The sequence below is a fragment of the Dendronephthya gigantea genome, unplaced genomic scaffold (genome assembly GCF_004324835.1).
Source record: "Dendronephthya gigantea isolate DGI-Jeju-01 unplaced genomic scaffold, DenGig_1.0 000040F, whole genome shotgun sequence".
NCBI classification, from domain to species: domain Eukaryota; kingdom Metazoa; phylum Cnidaria; class Anthozoa; order Malacalcyonacea; family Nephtheidae; genus Dendronephthya; species Dendronephthya gigantea.
Window position 1 is genome coordinate 1588351 of NW_021163050.1, and position 17355 is coordinate 1605705.

General features: G+C 37.6%; 2 protein-coding genes and 1 pseudogene across 2 annotated transcripts; all 3 read left to right on the plus strand.

Annotated features, from left to right (window-relative positions):
* The first annotated feature begins 2202 nt into the window (after positions 1-2202).
* On the plus strand, positions 2203-3055 carry LOC114526662 (annotated as a pseudogene).
* A 2652-nt stretch (positions 3056-5707) lies between these two features.
* LOC114526663 lies at positions 5708-6750 on the plus strand. Its single transcript, XM_028548239.1, has 2 exons — positions 5708-5768; positions 5816-6750. The coding sequence occupies exons 1-2, from the start codon at positions 5708-5710 to the stop codon at positions 6748-6750; spliced, it is 996 nt and encodes a 331-aa protein (XP_028404040.1).
* Positions 6751-8762: 2012 nt separating this feature from the next.
* On the plus strand, positions 8763-10276 carry LOC114526664. The gene is made up of 2 exons (XM_028548241.1): positions 8763-9518; positions 9608-10276. Exons 1-2 carry the CDS (start codon positions 8763-8765, stop codon positions 10274-10276), a joined length of 1425 nt encoding a protein of 474 aa, XP_028404042.1.
* The last annotated feature ends 7079 nt before the right edge of the window (positions 10277-17355 follow it).

Below are 17355 nucleotides of genomic sequence, written 5' to 3' on the forward strand. Positions count from 1 at the left end.
TAATAGTGACTTGGTGAGCTAGCGCTAAATCAGTTTTAGGAGTATTTTAAACATGTTTATTAATATCAACAGAGAAACTTTAAATTTACAAGAATGTTGTATCAATGATAAATGAATGAATCTTCCTCATGTCATCTATGTCATACCTGAATTTCAAGATAACAATTTTAACCAAAACGCAACCAATGGCAATCTAAATTGTCCGATATAAACTATAAGTATAAGTCTCAAGTCTCTTTATGTGTACTGGTATATCTCACTACACAGTACACTCATCACCATGATTAGCTTGTCCTTTGTTGAAACTTGAAACCCAACTCTTTTGATCAACAGGAGCATGTCAGTGATCATGCTCCGCGAAAGGTTGGCTACGTTTGTTTTGGCGATGTTGTAGTTGTCGGCTTGTGAAACCGAAACCATCATCTTGTTGAGAACAGAACCTTCGCAATAAAATCAGCCTAAATTTTCGCCTTTCTCGCTCACAATCACCAGGCTTTCGGAGGCCGTCGCCAAGAGGTTTTCCTTCAGCATTCGAAGCTTACAGCTTTGGCAATCGATGAAGTCACAACATTCATCATCGTCGGGCGTTACACGACTTTTGCAATTAATGCACAAGCAATATTTGTTGACATCCACTGCTGCAATACGGCCAATAACATCTTCCATCTCTTTCTCTTTTGGTTTCAATAGATTTGCAGCTTCCTCACTGTCGGCAGGCAACCATATATCTGTATCGGACTTTAGTACGATTATTTCCTTGGTGCCGTTCAAGCATTTTCTTTTAAAAAAACCAACCTTCAAATTGGAAAAAAGATACGATGGCTGGTCGGAAAGCATGGCAATTTTTTCCTCCCAAATCGTTGCACCAATTGTGCCAGTATCATCGGCAAGAACTAATTCACATTTTTGGAGATCCTTTCTCATGTTTCGGGAATACACAGTTTCGACTTCGCCTTTCCAAACGACTTTGGCTTTCAGTGAGACAATGTCTCCCGTATCAGTATTGTCGTGTATTTCTCGAATCGTCAGTTCCTTCCCTGACTCTGGCAAATCTTCCGATGGAAAACTGAGATTTTTCGTAACCAGAATCTTCGATTTAGACGTTAGCTTATACTCTGTCACATCTGGTTCAAACTTTCGTTTCTGCAGAGACACGTTTATTAGCCGTACAGGCGTTTTGGATTTTTCCTTCTCTTTGATTTCATCACGCTTGTGGGGTAAGTAACAAACCACACGTTGTTTCTCGTCTCTCTCCTGAAGTTTGAAATCAAAATAGCGCACTCCAGAAGACGAATTCCTTACATCTGAAACTGCATGCAAGTAACTGTCGACATTTTTAAAGTTTTGCCCACTGCCTTGTGCTTTTGAACCACTCACCATGTTGATTCTCAAATTCCAAGCACACTGGTCACCTTGGTGCGATTGGAGGAGAGTGAATTATCGAAATATGATTGGTTGGCAAAGTTGAAAGGAAATACTTTATTTGATTTCATACTCCAAAATCCACTGTGTGCACCAGTGTGCGAGTCACGACACCACTGATCTATATATTAGCGCATGAAAATCGCATCAAAGAGCTCAAATATGGAACTTCTATACTGACCTAGATGATCAATGAACTATAATAAGATGTTGCCTCAGCCTTATGTGCTGGTTAAATAGCGATTAAACTTGAAGTGAACTCGTAAATAGAATAGATGTCAAAAGACTTGTTTCAGAACTCAAACTGGACCCTGATCCCGATGAGATTTATAGTTTTTTTAAAACCTTCATGGGCGTTACGACCCACTTTTTGTCTCTATGTTCCTTTTACAACCATATTTTACCTAACAAGTAAATTTTTAGTGAGCCTTATGTAAGTACGGACCAGAGGCAAGCTGCTCCCACTCCCTCCCTTCTCGGTGGCTTTGAGTGGTGACACTGATAAAGCTTTTGCAGTATATACTATTATTTACAACACCCCCGCGCACTTTCATTCATATGATGAAAATAAATCAAAAAACAAAGAAACGAATCAAAGCATGTGACATTTTAATAGTGACAAGCGAGGCACGTGGTTACATATCCACTCTGTGACTTGGTGGTAGTAGGTTTAACGTCAGCAAATTATTAACTAACGTATTCGCTGACGCGGCCCTTCTAATTGACCACCACTGATCTGTATATGTTATCTACATGTCAGTGATTGCTCGCGAGCCGGAAATGGCGTCAGTGAAACCCTCCTATAATGAATCAGGGGGCGCATGTCTGCACTGCAGACCTATTTTTGACGCTTAGATTTCTTTTTCAAAAGTCATCTCAGAAGTTAGAAGAGAACCCTTCAGAGACTCTACAAACCCACGTTTTTTAAGGGGAAAGGGGGCGTCCCACACAACCTTCTGGAAGATTTGCAGCATTGTTGCTCACCGGAATCTCCAGCATGTTTTTTTCATAAAGTTGGCAACTATGGATAACAACAGCTCACTCAATAATTGGTACCTATGACATATCCAGTTTGAGTTTTGTTTAGAGCATTTTATTTTACCTCACATTGGGTCATTTGCAAAGCAAGAAAAATGCGCAGTTGTGTGGTTCTAGATAACTGCACCATACACTATTCTGAACAAATTATCAACATGGTTTGCAGCAAGGTTGGCCTTATCATATTTTCACTGTAAGTATTTACATAACTCTTAGTACTGACTAGAGCTATTTACAGTGTCTTAACAAATGAATAGATTGCCCCCATTGGCACATTCATCAAATAGACAACAGGAAAAGTAATTTCCAATGATATATAAATGCACAATTGACATTGTCCATTACTTGCTTTGCACTCAAAATATAGGGCGAAAGGTATGACACAAAAATGGGAAATGCCACACCTATCAATAACCTATAAACATGCATCTGTGTTTACATATAGACAATATTCACCAGACCTAAACACAATCAAAATCGCATTTGGCACTGCTAAAAAGTGGCTACAGGGTCATCAAGATTTATGTGTGAAAAGTATCTAAAACAATGCTTTGAGATAGCACTATATGAGGTGTACAGTATCGTTTCCATATGAATTTCTTATGCTGTTGTGTGGATCTATGTAAGATTAAAAAATAGCTGCTATAAACAACAAGTCAGCTGTATTTTAAAGTTGGTGCAACTACAAAAACTAGAAAAGTTTTAATATTCATAACACTATAAAAAACACAACATTTTTTCTTTATATGTACCTACTGACCTGTATATGGAAAAAATGTAGTGGTATAATACCACATTTTGTCATTATTGCTAAGTCAGACAGATTGCTCAGAAACAAGTGCATGATAGAAGTAACAACATTTGGGAATTTCCAACTGGGATTCATAACTTAATGTAGTTACCAATGGCTGGACGTTTACTTAACCTATGCTAATTTATGCATGTATGGAACACTATTTAAGCTGCCCAGCAAATATGTATTTGTTGAAATAATAACCGCGAAGAATACAGTGAACTTGTAGAAGAGATAAGTTAATTGAATATAGAAACCTAAGAATTATTGGTTTGAAAGACTAAGAGACGATATAGTCGGTATGTTTGTATATGTTTGTTCAAGTATTTATCTAATTTTTATAACTAGCTATACTGTAATTATGTTCGTAATGTACTTATGTTTATTATTAGAAAACCTCGTTCGTTTGAGACGTGAGTTTTGGCTATATAGTTTAACGGATGGAAAAATCGGAGGATGTCCAATACAGTTTTCGACTTCATCAAACTTAGAAGTGATTATGTGGTGAGCGAACGTTTATGAACAAGTTTGGATGTTTATCAAGTTGAGCTGTTATTGAAGTGCGATGTGGCACTGAATAAATTATGTCGACTTTGAAATCGTCGGTAAGAAGTAATTTTGGAGAGAAGCTACCAGAAGCGTTTCCAGAAGAATATTTACAATATCAAGATGCGGACTCGAGAGCTAGAGCACGAAGCAGGAGAATTTATGATGAAGGCTATATACAGGGTGTATCAAAAAAAAGGTAATCCAACTTTGGTGCGCTATTGTACGTGAACTATTCATTCTATTAACGAATTTTTTTCACATTCCGAAAGGTTATGCTTTTAACTATCGAATGACATGTTTTTGATACCAAATGGTGAAAAAATGAGCAAATAGGAGGCTGATAAAAATTGTTAGTCGAAATCGCATATTTTCACCTCTGAGAGTTGGGACTAAAACCATTGAAAATTAACTCTCTTTGGGACTTTTGCTTTTGAATAAACTACCCGCATATGCATATTAAGTAGGAATAAGGAGAACATTCCAAGCAATGCGGCATAAAAGCAGTGCATGCTGTGACATGTTCATGATTAATTGTTTTTCTCTTTTGTTATGCACTGCTTTAATTAGGCTCAAAGGTGAAAATATGCGATTGCGACTAACATTTTTTATCAGCCTCGTATGTGCTCATTTTTTCACCATTTGGTATTAAAAACATGTCATCCGATAGTTAAAAGCCTGATCTTTCCGAATGTGAAAACAATTCGCTCATAGACTGAGTAGTTCACGTACAATAGCTTGTTGAAGTTGGATTACCTTTTTTTTGATACACCCTGTACAAGAACGAACACGCCAACTTTCAAAAAGTTGCTCAGGGCACATTAGTTTGTTAACGAGGATTTATAATGAGATTCATGAGTTAATTACGAATGAGAAAGGAAAGGTGGGCGATATATCCTCAAAATATGAAGCTTTTCGTGAGGCATGGTATAAATTTATAGATGCGCACGAGAAATATTTCGCTTCATTGGAAAGGCAAAGTGATAGAAAAGCCACTAATGTTAGTTATGAAGAACAGAGAATGAGAAAGTTGGAACTTGACGCCATGGTAAACGAGTGGCGTGATATGGTTGAAATGGCACGGCCCAGTGAATCCAAATCTGGAAGTAAGGGATCAAGATCAAAGTCCAAAGGCAGTCAAGTAACAAAAGCAAGTTCAAATTTGTTGATAATATCAAAGAAAAAGGAAGAAATTGCGCTGGCGCAATTTAAACTGGAACAATTGAAAATACGTCAAGTATTCGAGGAAAAGGAACAAGAACTGAAACGAAAGAAAGAATTAGCCGAAGCTGATCGGGTAGCTGTTTCCTTAGAAGTGTATTAACGAGCTGAGGAGGAGAAGGAGAATAGTTCTAAAGGAGAGATCCGTCAAGAGCAATCGTTGACATCTGCCTTGGCAAAAGATTAAGTACCTGTTCATTGTGCACCTACTAGAGTGGATGAACAGCTTCCAGGAAACGTCACTGGAATGAATCATCATGAAGTAGTATTTTCAGTCTCTAATTCTAGATTTAACAGAAGCCATAAAATTGTTGGTGGTTTGTCTGTCAGAAACTATCCTTTCACAAATGATTTACCTTCAACTGATGCATTACCAAGCAGAGACATCTCATTTGGTCAGACACAAAAGACTAGTACAACTTCTGAAGCATATTGTCCAATTCCATTTACACGGCAACCGTTTCTCCCGCAACCCATCTCAAGATTTGGTTCATCTGCAATACCTACTGGTACTCCATATGAAGACCGAATGTCTCGTTAGTTAAACCCGATGTTAGATATGTTCCTAGAAGCTTGGGTCCTACAGCAGCTAGAAATGCTGTGCTGCACCACAGAACATACAATTCCCAACCACCAATAGCGTATAATGCGACTTCAGCCACACCAAACACAAGTGCTAGTGTAGATATGGTGCAAGCTTTAAGACAAATTGCTAACACGCCTAAATTGGAGTATCTTCGTTTCGATGGTGATCCAATGAAGTACGGCGCATTCATAACTTTGAGAACTTTTTAGAACAAGATAATTCAGATGAATCAAGAAAGCTACAATTATTGATACAGCATTGCTCAGGAAAGGCAAGAGAAGCAATCGAAAGTTACGTGAGCTTATCAAACGGAGATGGTTATAGAGTTGCGAAAGACACATTATATGAGAATTTTGGAAAGCCACATGTAATAGTGGAAACACACATAAAGAGATTGATGAATTTGCCGAGTTTGAAAATTGGGGATGGTCCTTCACTTTTACAGTTTGCGAGACATTTGGAAACAGCACAAAAAACTTTGACTGGTATGGGATCCGTCTATGTGGCTGATTTAGATCATATGCACATATTAAGAGAACTTGTCAAGAAACTTCCAATGTACCTCAGCGCCAAATGGACAGAACTTGCAGGAAACCTTTTCGAATCAGAACAAAGACCACGTTTTGAGCATTTCCTGAAATTTGTCAAGGAGAAGGCAAAGCTTGTGAATAATGAATTTGGAAAGGATATGAGTATTACTACTTACTCAAAGCCGAAGTTGAGTAGTAAAGATTTGGCAGGAAATATTGGGAAATCGGACTTGAAATATACCTCATTTGCAGCAAGTGGAATGGAGGACTCAGTTCGTCAGATTTCACCCAATCGGAAATCAACTTGTGAAGTGTGCTCCGGACAGCATCGAATATGGAATTGTGATCGCTTTAAGAAGGCTGAATATAAACTGAAGCGTAAAATCGTGTTACAAAATGGATTTTGTAACAAGTGCTTAGGGAAAGGTCACATTGCAAAAACGTGCCCCAAAACACGTTTCAAATGTCAGGAAGTTGGATGTGATGAACCACACCACACTCTAATGCATCGTCCCAATAATGGAAAAGATCCTCCTTTGCAAAAGCAAGTAAAAACAATGAAGTCATCGCAAACCCAAACTGGGGCTGGCGATCGGCAGGAAACTCCTGATTGAGAAACTAATTCTAGCAGTTCAGTTGCTGCAACCCATGCTGAAGGTAACAGAATTTGTTTAGGAACAATTCCAGTTAGAGTCCGAGGAATTGAAGGAACACAAGAAATACAAATGTACGCTTTGTTAGATAGCGGATCGGAAGTGACTCTGTGCGATGAGAGACTAGCTAAGAAATTAAATATAGACGGTGAAAATATGAAATTTACGCTAACAGGAATTAATGGTTCAGTTGAAGTGGAAAGTCAACTTGTCAACATTGTTGTTACATCTTTGGATGGATCAATGGCGGTAGAATTACAATCGATTAGTGAAAGACACTGAATTTTTTAAGAAATATACGAATGCTATGCAGGATTATATCAATAAAGGACATGCTCAGAAAGTACCTAAAGAAGAATTGGACAAAGACAACGGAAGAATCTGGTATCTCCCACATCACCCTGTCACTCATCGATTGAAACCAGATAAAACGAGAATCGTATTTGACTGCGCAGCGAAGTTCAAAGGTGAATCCCTCAACCAGCATTTATTGACTGAACCCAATTTAACTAATTCTTTAATCGGAGTCATAATTCGGTTTCGCCAAGAACTGATCGCAATTGTCGCTGATATTGAATTAATGTTCTATCAAGTATTGGTTGAACCCAAAGATTGTTATGCATTTAGATTCTTGTGGTGGGAAATTAATAATCTTAACGACACTCCTACAGAATATAGAATGGTGAAACACGTATTTGGCACTACGTCTTCGCCAAGTGTTGCTAATTTTTGTGTAAAGAAGACAGCATTCTGCTTCGGTGGAGAGTTTGAGAAGGAAGTCGCGGAAACAGTGAACAAAAATATGTACGTCGACGATCTGATGAAATCTGTAGATACACCAGAGAAAGCTATGAAGCTGTCAAAAAATCTTCGAGAGTTATTGAAGAGAGGAGGCTTTAGATTAACAAAATGGCTTAGCAATGATCGGAAGGTGTTAGAAGAAATTCCCGAAAATGAAAGTGCAAAATCTGTTGTCAGTTTGGAGGTTGATAATTTACCTACAGAATGTGCTCTTGGAGTGAAGTGGAATGTCGAGACTGACAACTTCATATGGGAGGTTCGTGAGGAGACTATGGCATTGGCTAATGCTGTCTGTAATATATTAACTTTTCGACCCGATAGGATTTATTACTCCATACATAATGAAAGCGAAGCTACTGTTACAAGAGTTGTGCCGGAAACGACGAGGATGGGATGACAAGATTGACGAACATGAAAGTCAGCAATGGTATCGTTGGTTGAATGATCTTCCTAAGTTAGAAGAGGTGAAGACAGGACGTTGCTTTAAGCCACAATATTTTGGTGAGATAAAGAGCATGCACCTGCATATTTTCAGTAATGGTTCACATGTGGGATACGGAGCTGTGGCTTACCTACGTCTAGAGAACAACGACGGACGTATTCATTGTTCATTCGTACTTGGCAAGGCTCATCTTGCACCCATTCGTGAAATCACCATTCCAAGGTTGGAGCTGTCCGCAGCGGTTATGGTTGTACAACTCCGTCAAACAATTGAAGAAGAGCTAGCATATAAGATAGACGGCGTAACGTTCTGGACGGATTCCATCTCTGTTTTGAAATGTATTAAGAACGAAACAAAGCGATTCCATACATGCGAGTCTAATCGTTTGACTGCGATACGGAACGGATCTTCTATCTCTGAGTGGAGATACGTCAACAGTGAAAAGAATCCGGCCGATAACGCATCTAAAGGTTTGAAGTTGAACGAGATGTTAGCAAATAAACAATGGTTAGAAGGACCTGAGTTCTTGTAGAAGACCGAGCATTATTGGCCGACAATGATAGACATACCACCTTTGCTAAATGAAGACCCTGGAGTTAGAAAGGAGATGAAAATTTATGTCACAACAGCTAACGATGATTACCTGCTGAAGTTACTGCAACGATATTCGTCTTGGTGGCATTTAAAACGATCGGTTGCCTGGCTCACTCGATACAAGCAGTTCTTAAAGATGAAAGTGCACCAAAGAAAGGACGGTGTTGATATAATGAAAATGAAAACTGGCTATTTACGACTTAAAGAGTTGAAACAAGCAGAGATAGGCATTGTTCGTAATGTTCAGTCTATGTCATTTCCTGAGCTTGTGAATTTACAAGCCACTTATCATCTTTCAAATAAAAGGTCTATGAAGAAAAGTTTAAAGAATACCAAGACGTCGTTATACAAGTTAAATCCGTTGGTAAAAGACGGCTTATTGGTTGTAGGAGGACGACTCAAGAAAGCACAGATTAATGAAGAGTCAAAACACCCGATAATCCTTCCGTATAGGCATCACGTGACAAACCTTACAATTCAGCAATACCATCATATGGTTGGTCATATGGGTCAGGAATCTGTGCTAGCGTCATTAAGAGAAAGATTTTGGGTCGTAAAGGGACGATCAGCAGTTCGCCAAGCTATTCGAAGATGTATTGACTGTCAGAAGAGAAAGAAACCACCAAGTGCACAATTTATGGCAGATCTGCCTCAAGATAGAATCAAAGCATACGAACCTCTGTTTACGTTCATTGGAATTGACTATTTTGGGCCATTGGAGGTGAAACAGGGAAGAAGTCGAATAAAAAGATATGGTTGCATTTTTATCTGTTTGAATGTCCGAGCAGCAGTACATATCAAGATCGTTCATTCATTGAACACAGATGCAATGAATAACGCATTAAGAAGATTTATTAGTTTACGAGGATACCCTAAATTAAAAGTGATTGTGGTACAAATTTCACTAACGCAGATAAGGAGTTGAAAGCTAACATCGAAGAATGGAATCAACAGAAGATTAGATCTTTCTGTAATCAAAAGGGAATAGAATGGACATTTAATCCACCAAGTGCGAGTCATATGGGAGGCGCATGGGAGCGGTTGATAAGAATTGTACATCAGATTCTTCGAGCACTGCTGAAAGAACAAATAATTGGAGACGAAGTCCTGTTAACCGTCGTGGCTGAAGCAACAAACATTCTAAACAGTAGACCACTAACGCGAAATAGTGATGATCCACGAGATGAAGTACCACTAACCCCAAACCATCTGTTACATTTACGCCCGTATTCTACAGGTATATTACCTCCTGGAGTGTTCACAGAGCATGACCATTACAAACGTAGATGGAAACAAGCACAATATTTAGCTAATCTTTTTTGGAAAAGATGGATAAAAGAGTATCTTCCTAATCTCCAAATTCGACAGAAGTGGACAGAAAGAAAGGAAAACTTAAAAGTTGAAGTTCTCGTACTTCTCATGGATAAGAATTACAGAAGAGGACATTGGCCGCTTGCATGTGTTGTTGAAGTGTTTCCAAGTGAAGATGGTTTAGTTCGTAGTGTTAGTCTCAAGACAAGTTCAACAGTGGTCACTCGAGCCAGACGAACACGACGTGGAGAAATAAAAACAACAACGACCTACCTTACCCGCCCAATAACAAAACTATGTCGTTTGGAAATGGACACTGAAGATAAGTACAATTCATGATGAATGAAATATATAAAACATTGATAGCTTTAGTTATATTGTAGTAAATGACACTTCCCCAAAGTAGTCATTTAGGGGCCGGTGTAGCTACCAATGGCTGGACGTTTACTTAACCTATGCTAATTTATGCATCTATAGAACACTATTTAAGCTGCCCAGCAAGTATGTATTTGTTGAAATAATAACTGCGAGAAATAAAGTGAACTTGTTGAAGAGATAAGTTAATTGAATATAGAAACCAAAAATTATTGGTTTGAAAGACTAAGAGACGATATAATCGGTATGTTTGTATATGTTTGTTCAAGTATTTATCTAATTTTTATAACTAGCTATACTGTAATTATGTTCGTAATGTACTTATGTTTATTATTAGAAAACCTCGTTCGTTTGAGACGCGAGTTTTTGCTATATAGTTTAATGGATGGAAAAAATCGGAGGATGTCCGATACACTTAATTTGAATTAAAAGTGTTAAGATATAACTATTTTATGAACTTAATATCAACACAGTGTGTTTTTTGATTTTAAATTATGTACCCTAACTCAACATTGACAGATATCAAAAACCTCATGTTCTTGGATGATATCTTCCTGTGGCTATGGCTAAAGCAGTGCATGTGAGTATTGTATCTTTAATCTTCATATCCCTGGAACTTCACTTTATAGATTTCTCTGACTAAAAGTGATTTTTCATCTACCAAAACTTGCCAGGAAACCATTACCAAGAGTGGGGTGTATCATGGCTTCAAGGAGGTTATTATCTATGTGATTATCTAAAAAGCATTGGCAATAACGTTCCAGCCCTATCTTTTTCAAAACTCTTGATACATTCTGTTCTGTAACCTGCTGAATGGCTCGCAAAAAATAGCAAATTATTTAGATACCACATATTTTGAATGGTACTAACTGTGTGATACACTTGCATTATTTTAGGGAAAATTAGAAAATGGCTAAAGCTTATTGTCAGGCAATATACAATGTGCTGGTGATTTTCATATGTATTGCTGAATAAAAAGAATATGAAAATATACCTGTTTTTGCAGTTGGCTTTACTGGTCAATGACTGTTAAATATCTAATCGCATATTTAAATCTCACCTGCACTGGTAGTCTAACATTTGAACTCATCATTGCTAGTAAAGTATTTTGAAACATATCTGCCCGCTTTGCCTCAATTTCATTCGCTGTTGGCTCTGTATCATGAAATTTTCCAGCAGGTTGGTATAGGTGCTACGAGGTTGGGTGGTAGGGTTGGAAGTTGGCGATAAACTTGATTCACTAGATACAGGTGGGCTTGTGGTTGCTGTCATATTCTTAGGTGGAACTTTTACAATATCAATAAACTTTTCCCAGTCTGGCTCATCCCCAATACCAGATGCTTTTCCAGCCACAATTTCGTCAGTGGACATCATTCCATAATTCATTTTAGAAAAATATTAACAGCAAAACGGACAAATTTTACTTGGGTTGTTGACTGATTGTGGTTGTGAAAAAATGTATTTTTGAATATTTCTCTCCCCCGTAATGCTCTCCAAGAGGACTCGTCCTGGAGTTTGTGTGAGACTTTCAAATTATTTTAAATCTTTCGCACTTGAATTTCATTCCCGATAAACAAAGGGAGGTTTTTTACTTCCAAGTTGGACAAATGCTTTTAAATTTTGGATAGCTGTTTTAATAATAATAATAATAATAACTTTATTTAAAGTGGTTTCAACACTTAGCCTCAAGGCTACTTTACAGGATGTCCACTAATAAATAATTAATGATATATACTATCTAGGTTAAAATATTCTATATGTTATGAAATACAAGGTTCTATATAATAATATGCTGTATATGGTAAAATTAGTACTAATTATAAAATATCCCCTCCCTCCAAAACAAGTCAAAAATCTATTGTCTTAACTGCCGAATCAAATTGCTTAGACCCAGCCAATTCTCTTATCTGTTCTGGAAGTGCGTTCCACTGCTTAGCTGCATAATATTTAAATGATTTTAGACAGTATTTTGTGCTGCTGACTTTTGGTATAGAGAGCATATTACAGCCACGTAGGTTGTATTTACTGTTCCTTAGTTCAAATAAATTCCTAATAGACATCGGCGCGCGATTCTGAAAACATCGGTTTATGGTGATCATCATATTTTGAACACGGCGACTTTCTAATGTGTTATCGAGTCCAATCCATTCCAACAGTTTAATGTATGGAGTTTCCTTATCCTTATATACATATCTTAAAGCTTGTTCATTTGCCCGTTCAAGTTTCTTTGTATTTCTAGCTCCACAATGGTGCCATACTTGACTGCAATAATAAAAGTGTGGTAATATAAAGGCACGATACAAGGCTTCCTTAGTTTTGCACGGTAGAATGTTCTTTAGCCTGTTGAGGGCATTTATTTGAGCACCAACCTTGCGGCATATGTATCCCACATGAGAATCAAATTTTAATTTGTTATCTATAGTAACTCCTAACAGTTTCTTCTCTTTTGAAATTGGAATAGAATTTCCTGCGCATTTAATATCCATTTCATACTCTGTGTTCCCTAATACCAGAGCCTGGTATTTCTCTGGATTTACCAACATACCATTTTGCTGAAACCATTGTATTGTGTTTTCCAGATCTCGATTTATTCCCTCTTCCACAAGCTGAGGATTATTATGAGATAAATAAATCTCAATATCATCTGCATAGCCCAGCAACTCACTTTCCCTGATCGCATAAGCTAAATCGTTCATAAAAACATTAAACAGCATAGGCCCCAAGATACTGCCCTGTGGTACCCCAGCTGTCACACCCATCCAATTCGAGTATGCTTCCCCTAACTTCACCCGTTGACTACGACTCGACAGATAACTTCGCAAAAGGTTTACTGCTTTATCGCCCAAGCCATAGAATTTCAGTTTTTCCAAAATAAGTTCGTGTGGAAGACAATCGAAAGCTTTACTCAAATCCATAGCAACAGCCCCAATCTTATTATGTTTATCAAGTTCTTCTTTCCAACGTTCCGTCAATGTTAAGGAGTGCGCTGGGACAGCCATGAAATTTTTGATACGCAAACATAAAGGAATGAAAGATCGGCTCAAAGTGTTCCATCATTTGAGAATGTATAATCCTCTCAAACACCTTTCCGAAGGCAGGTAATACAGTGACTGGTCTAAAATTTGTTTTGTCCAGCACACTATCTTTTTTATGATGAGGTGTGATCTGTCCTCTCTTCCAGGTGTCTGGGACTTCCGATTTTGAAATTACAATATTGATTAAATCACTTAGGGGTCTGGCTATGGTTTGTGACGATGCTTTTAATGCTCGTGGTGGAATAAGATCATATCCTTGTGCTTTATTCGCTTTTATGTTATCGAGTACATCCTTAACAGCATTCTGATTTGTCATTCTAAATATAAATTGATTTCCATTCATCACACTGTTTGTCTGTGGCATCCTTGATATATGGGATTGCTCTGTGAATGGACAGTGTTTTTGCAATATTAAACCTTTAGTTATATTTCCAAAATACTCATTTAGTGTTTCTGTTACTTGTCTTTGATCCCTTATCATGTTCATTTTTTCCTTGAGAGTTATAAACTGTTCTGGCGACCCTTTATTAGTATGCATCAAGGGTCGTAATGCATTCCAGAAATCTCTTGGATTTCTCGTTCGTGAGTTACATAGCTGATCAAAATGATTTTTAATACATTTACGACGCAAAGAGACCACTTGATTTCTTAGAATCCTATAGGCTTCCCAATCAACCGACGATTTTGTTTTGTGATACTTGCGCTTTTGTACTATAGCAAACTTTTTGTACTATAAATTATTTATCCATGCTGTGAAAAAAATACAACTGGGGATCAAAAGTGGCATTTATCGTGCAGAAATGTTTAGAATGCGCTTGCGAGGGATGGCAAAAAACAACGATTAAATTTGCAAAATATGGCTGTAACTGTGTTCTGACGGGGGTAAGTGAAATGAAGTATGTCATATCGCAACAAAACATTGTTATTGCCTGGGAAATTTATAACAAATATACTAAAATAAGCATGTTTTTTCATCCTATAGCAAAAATTTTTAGAAAATAGGAAAAATTAGACTTTGCCAGGTGAATCTGTAATTTTATGCATAATCAGCAGTTTACCTGGAATGGTAAACATTCATTTTCTTGTAAAATATGAAACTTAGGATAATTTCACCCTCCAGCAACCACCCCTAAAAGCAACCATTCTGAACCATATAAACAATTCAGACAGACTGTAGCTTGGATAATTCAGGAATTAGAGCTATGTCAAATATGCTGTTTCTGGGCGTGGTCATTTTCAGGACTTTCATCCCGGATTCGGATTTTGGCACACATGCCATGTTGACCGGCATGGTCATTTTACCCTAAGACAATCGAGATAATCTGTCCAAAATTAAATGCATACAAACTCCTTTACAGGTCCTAGACTAAAGTGAGAATGAGGCTTAACCGCTACCCTGAAAACTTTAACATTTCCCAAAACAAGCAACTTATGTTTTCATTAATGTGGTACAAAGAATATCCTCATATAGAGTACAGTATAAAAGCAGGGTTTGCATCCTGTTTTTTTGTGCTCTATTTCCTAGTGGACCAGGAAAGGAAGAAAGCATTGGGTGCTTGGGTGACTGGGGTTGGTTTGTAAGATAAAATGAGAAGCGTTGTGAAGGATAAGAAAAGAAAGCTGCAGCAGCAATTTTTCCTCAGATTCCCACAAAGTTGCATTGAATGATCTAACACACTTTGCCTGTGATATGAGAAACATTGATGTGATGTTGGAAAAGAAATTACAAGAAGTCCGAATACGTAAAGAAGAAAACAACCTGTGAAACCAGGAAGTCATAAAGATCCTTTCAGACATTGCGAGAACATTGGCAAGACAACAACTAGCTTTTAGAGGGCATGATGAAAAGCACAATGGAAACTTCCTCCAGATTACAAATCTTGTTGCAAGGCATAATAGTCGACTTCAGTCATGGTTATCCGACAATAACATAAACCCTGTGCAGCAAAATACCTATCACCCACTTCACATGATACCTATCACAGCAAAATACCTATCACCCACTTCACAAAATGTTAAAACTTGTATTGTAGAGGATGTTGTGTCGGCTGAAATGTCTTCAGTTATGGCTGATACATCTCCAGACACTTCAAATACTGACCGGCTCGTTGTGGCAGTGTGTTACATTGATGAAAACAACATTCCTAATGAACAAATACTGGAGATGACCAGGAAAAAACCCTGTGCAACACACTTTGCTCTTCCAGCTACAATATGCGATGTCCTTGTGTCAAATAAAGGACCTTCTGCCACAAATGTGAACCAGATTTCCCATACAAAGAACAAGGTACAGTTGAACCATAGGTTGTCAGATTCTTTATTTAAAATTCAAGTACTACTTGAGGAGTTTGATGTTATCAGCCAAAAATGGGTGGATGTTACCAAGGTAACAGCAAGTATAGAAAAGGCTAAATTTGCCTCTGGTGGATTACGTGATGCCTACCATGCCACACTGACAAAAGATGATTTTACAGAGGAGTTTGGAAGTGAATGGGTGGTTAAGTACTATAATAATGCAAAAGCTCTTGCAACTATTACCAAGACATTAGATTCCACAGTAGAAGACCACTGCAGGAAGCAAGTTCAAATGCATGCAGTCGCAAGGGATATGACAAACAAATTCAACTCAAAAGTACCTGCTGATTTTGGACAATGTATAAGTACAATCATTGCTATTACACAAGGATTAATGACCATCCACTCACAATTGAAGAATTTGTCCCAGGATCGTTTGCCAAGGTTATCAACAACAATGGTATCATTATCCCATTTGCCGAGGATGCTGTTGATGACCTCATACAAATGCTCCAGAAGGCTGAATGTTTGGTACATTACAGTCATAAATTCTCAGATACAAAGTTAATGTTGTTGGATATCCAAGGAGCGGGATATAAACTTTTCGACCCAGAGATTGCAACCAACACAGTACAGGATGAACAAGAAAATAAGGTGTACTTTTGTTGTGGTAATTGTTCCTTTGTTGGGATCAATGCCTTTCTCAGTTCACACAAATGCAATAAATACTGTGAAATATGATGGGTTTAGCAGAAAACAAAGAACACATCATAAGCGACTAGAGCATACATTATGTGTATGAACATTAATTCACTGTATGTTATGATTGCAATGCTGTTATGTTGTGTTGGAATTTGATTAAAGTACAAATAACAAAATCAAAGATTTTAATTGTAGCATCTAATTGTTCAGTTTTATTAAACTACACATTGTATTTTGTAAGTAACTCTGCTGTTAATAAATAATTATGCTGTTTGCATCTATTGAATGTGCTGGTAATGAGTCTTGAGAAAAAGAAATGTGTCTGTTGCATCAGCTGGCTTCACCTGATCTACAAATGGAATAATTCTCTCACATTCAGCTCGTACATGTTGTAGCAGATAGTCATCACCTGATTGCATAACTCCAGAAAGTTCTGCAACTTCAACTAGTGTCTCATTGTGCACCGGCATACCTTTGCAGATGTAAAAAACCACCTTTACACATCAAAATTAGAAACATTTACTTTTTACCTACTGTATTGAAGATAGCACTGCCCTTACAGTACTATATTTAACTCATTAAGGTTATTCTTTTGAGAAACTCGAGACAATTTTTCTTGTCAATGAGGAAGTCTAACTTATAGACCGTAACAGGTTAATCCATTAAGCCACAATGAATCTCTTTTCTGACAAATGCCAGATGATTATATTCAGTGGAGAAGCTCTGGAGATTAATGGGTTGAACAGATAATAATGAAATTATAACTGTAAAAATGGGGCATAAAATAAATTTTTTTGCACCCTCCCCAACTTGGTACAACCTGCTCTGTGGCACTATGTGGACTATCAGTAACAAATTGAAATTTTCTGCAAGTCTGTATAGATCAGTTTATCGCACTCTTCTGTGTTATATTTATCGGGAAAGGAATAAAGATGGCTTGGGATTCCTTTTGGCATCTGTGCATCTTTCTGGCACCTTACTCTATATGAATTCCATATACTTTCCCGGAAA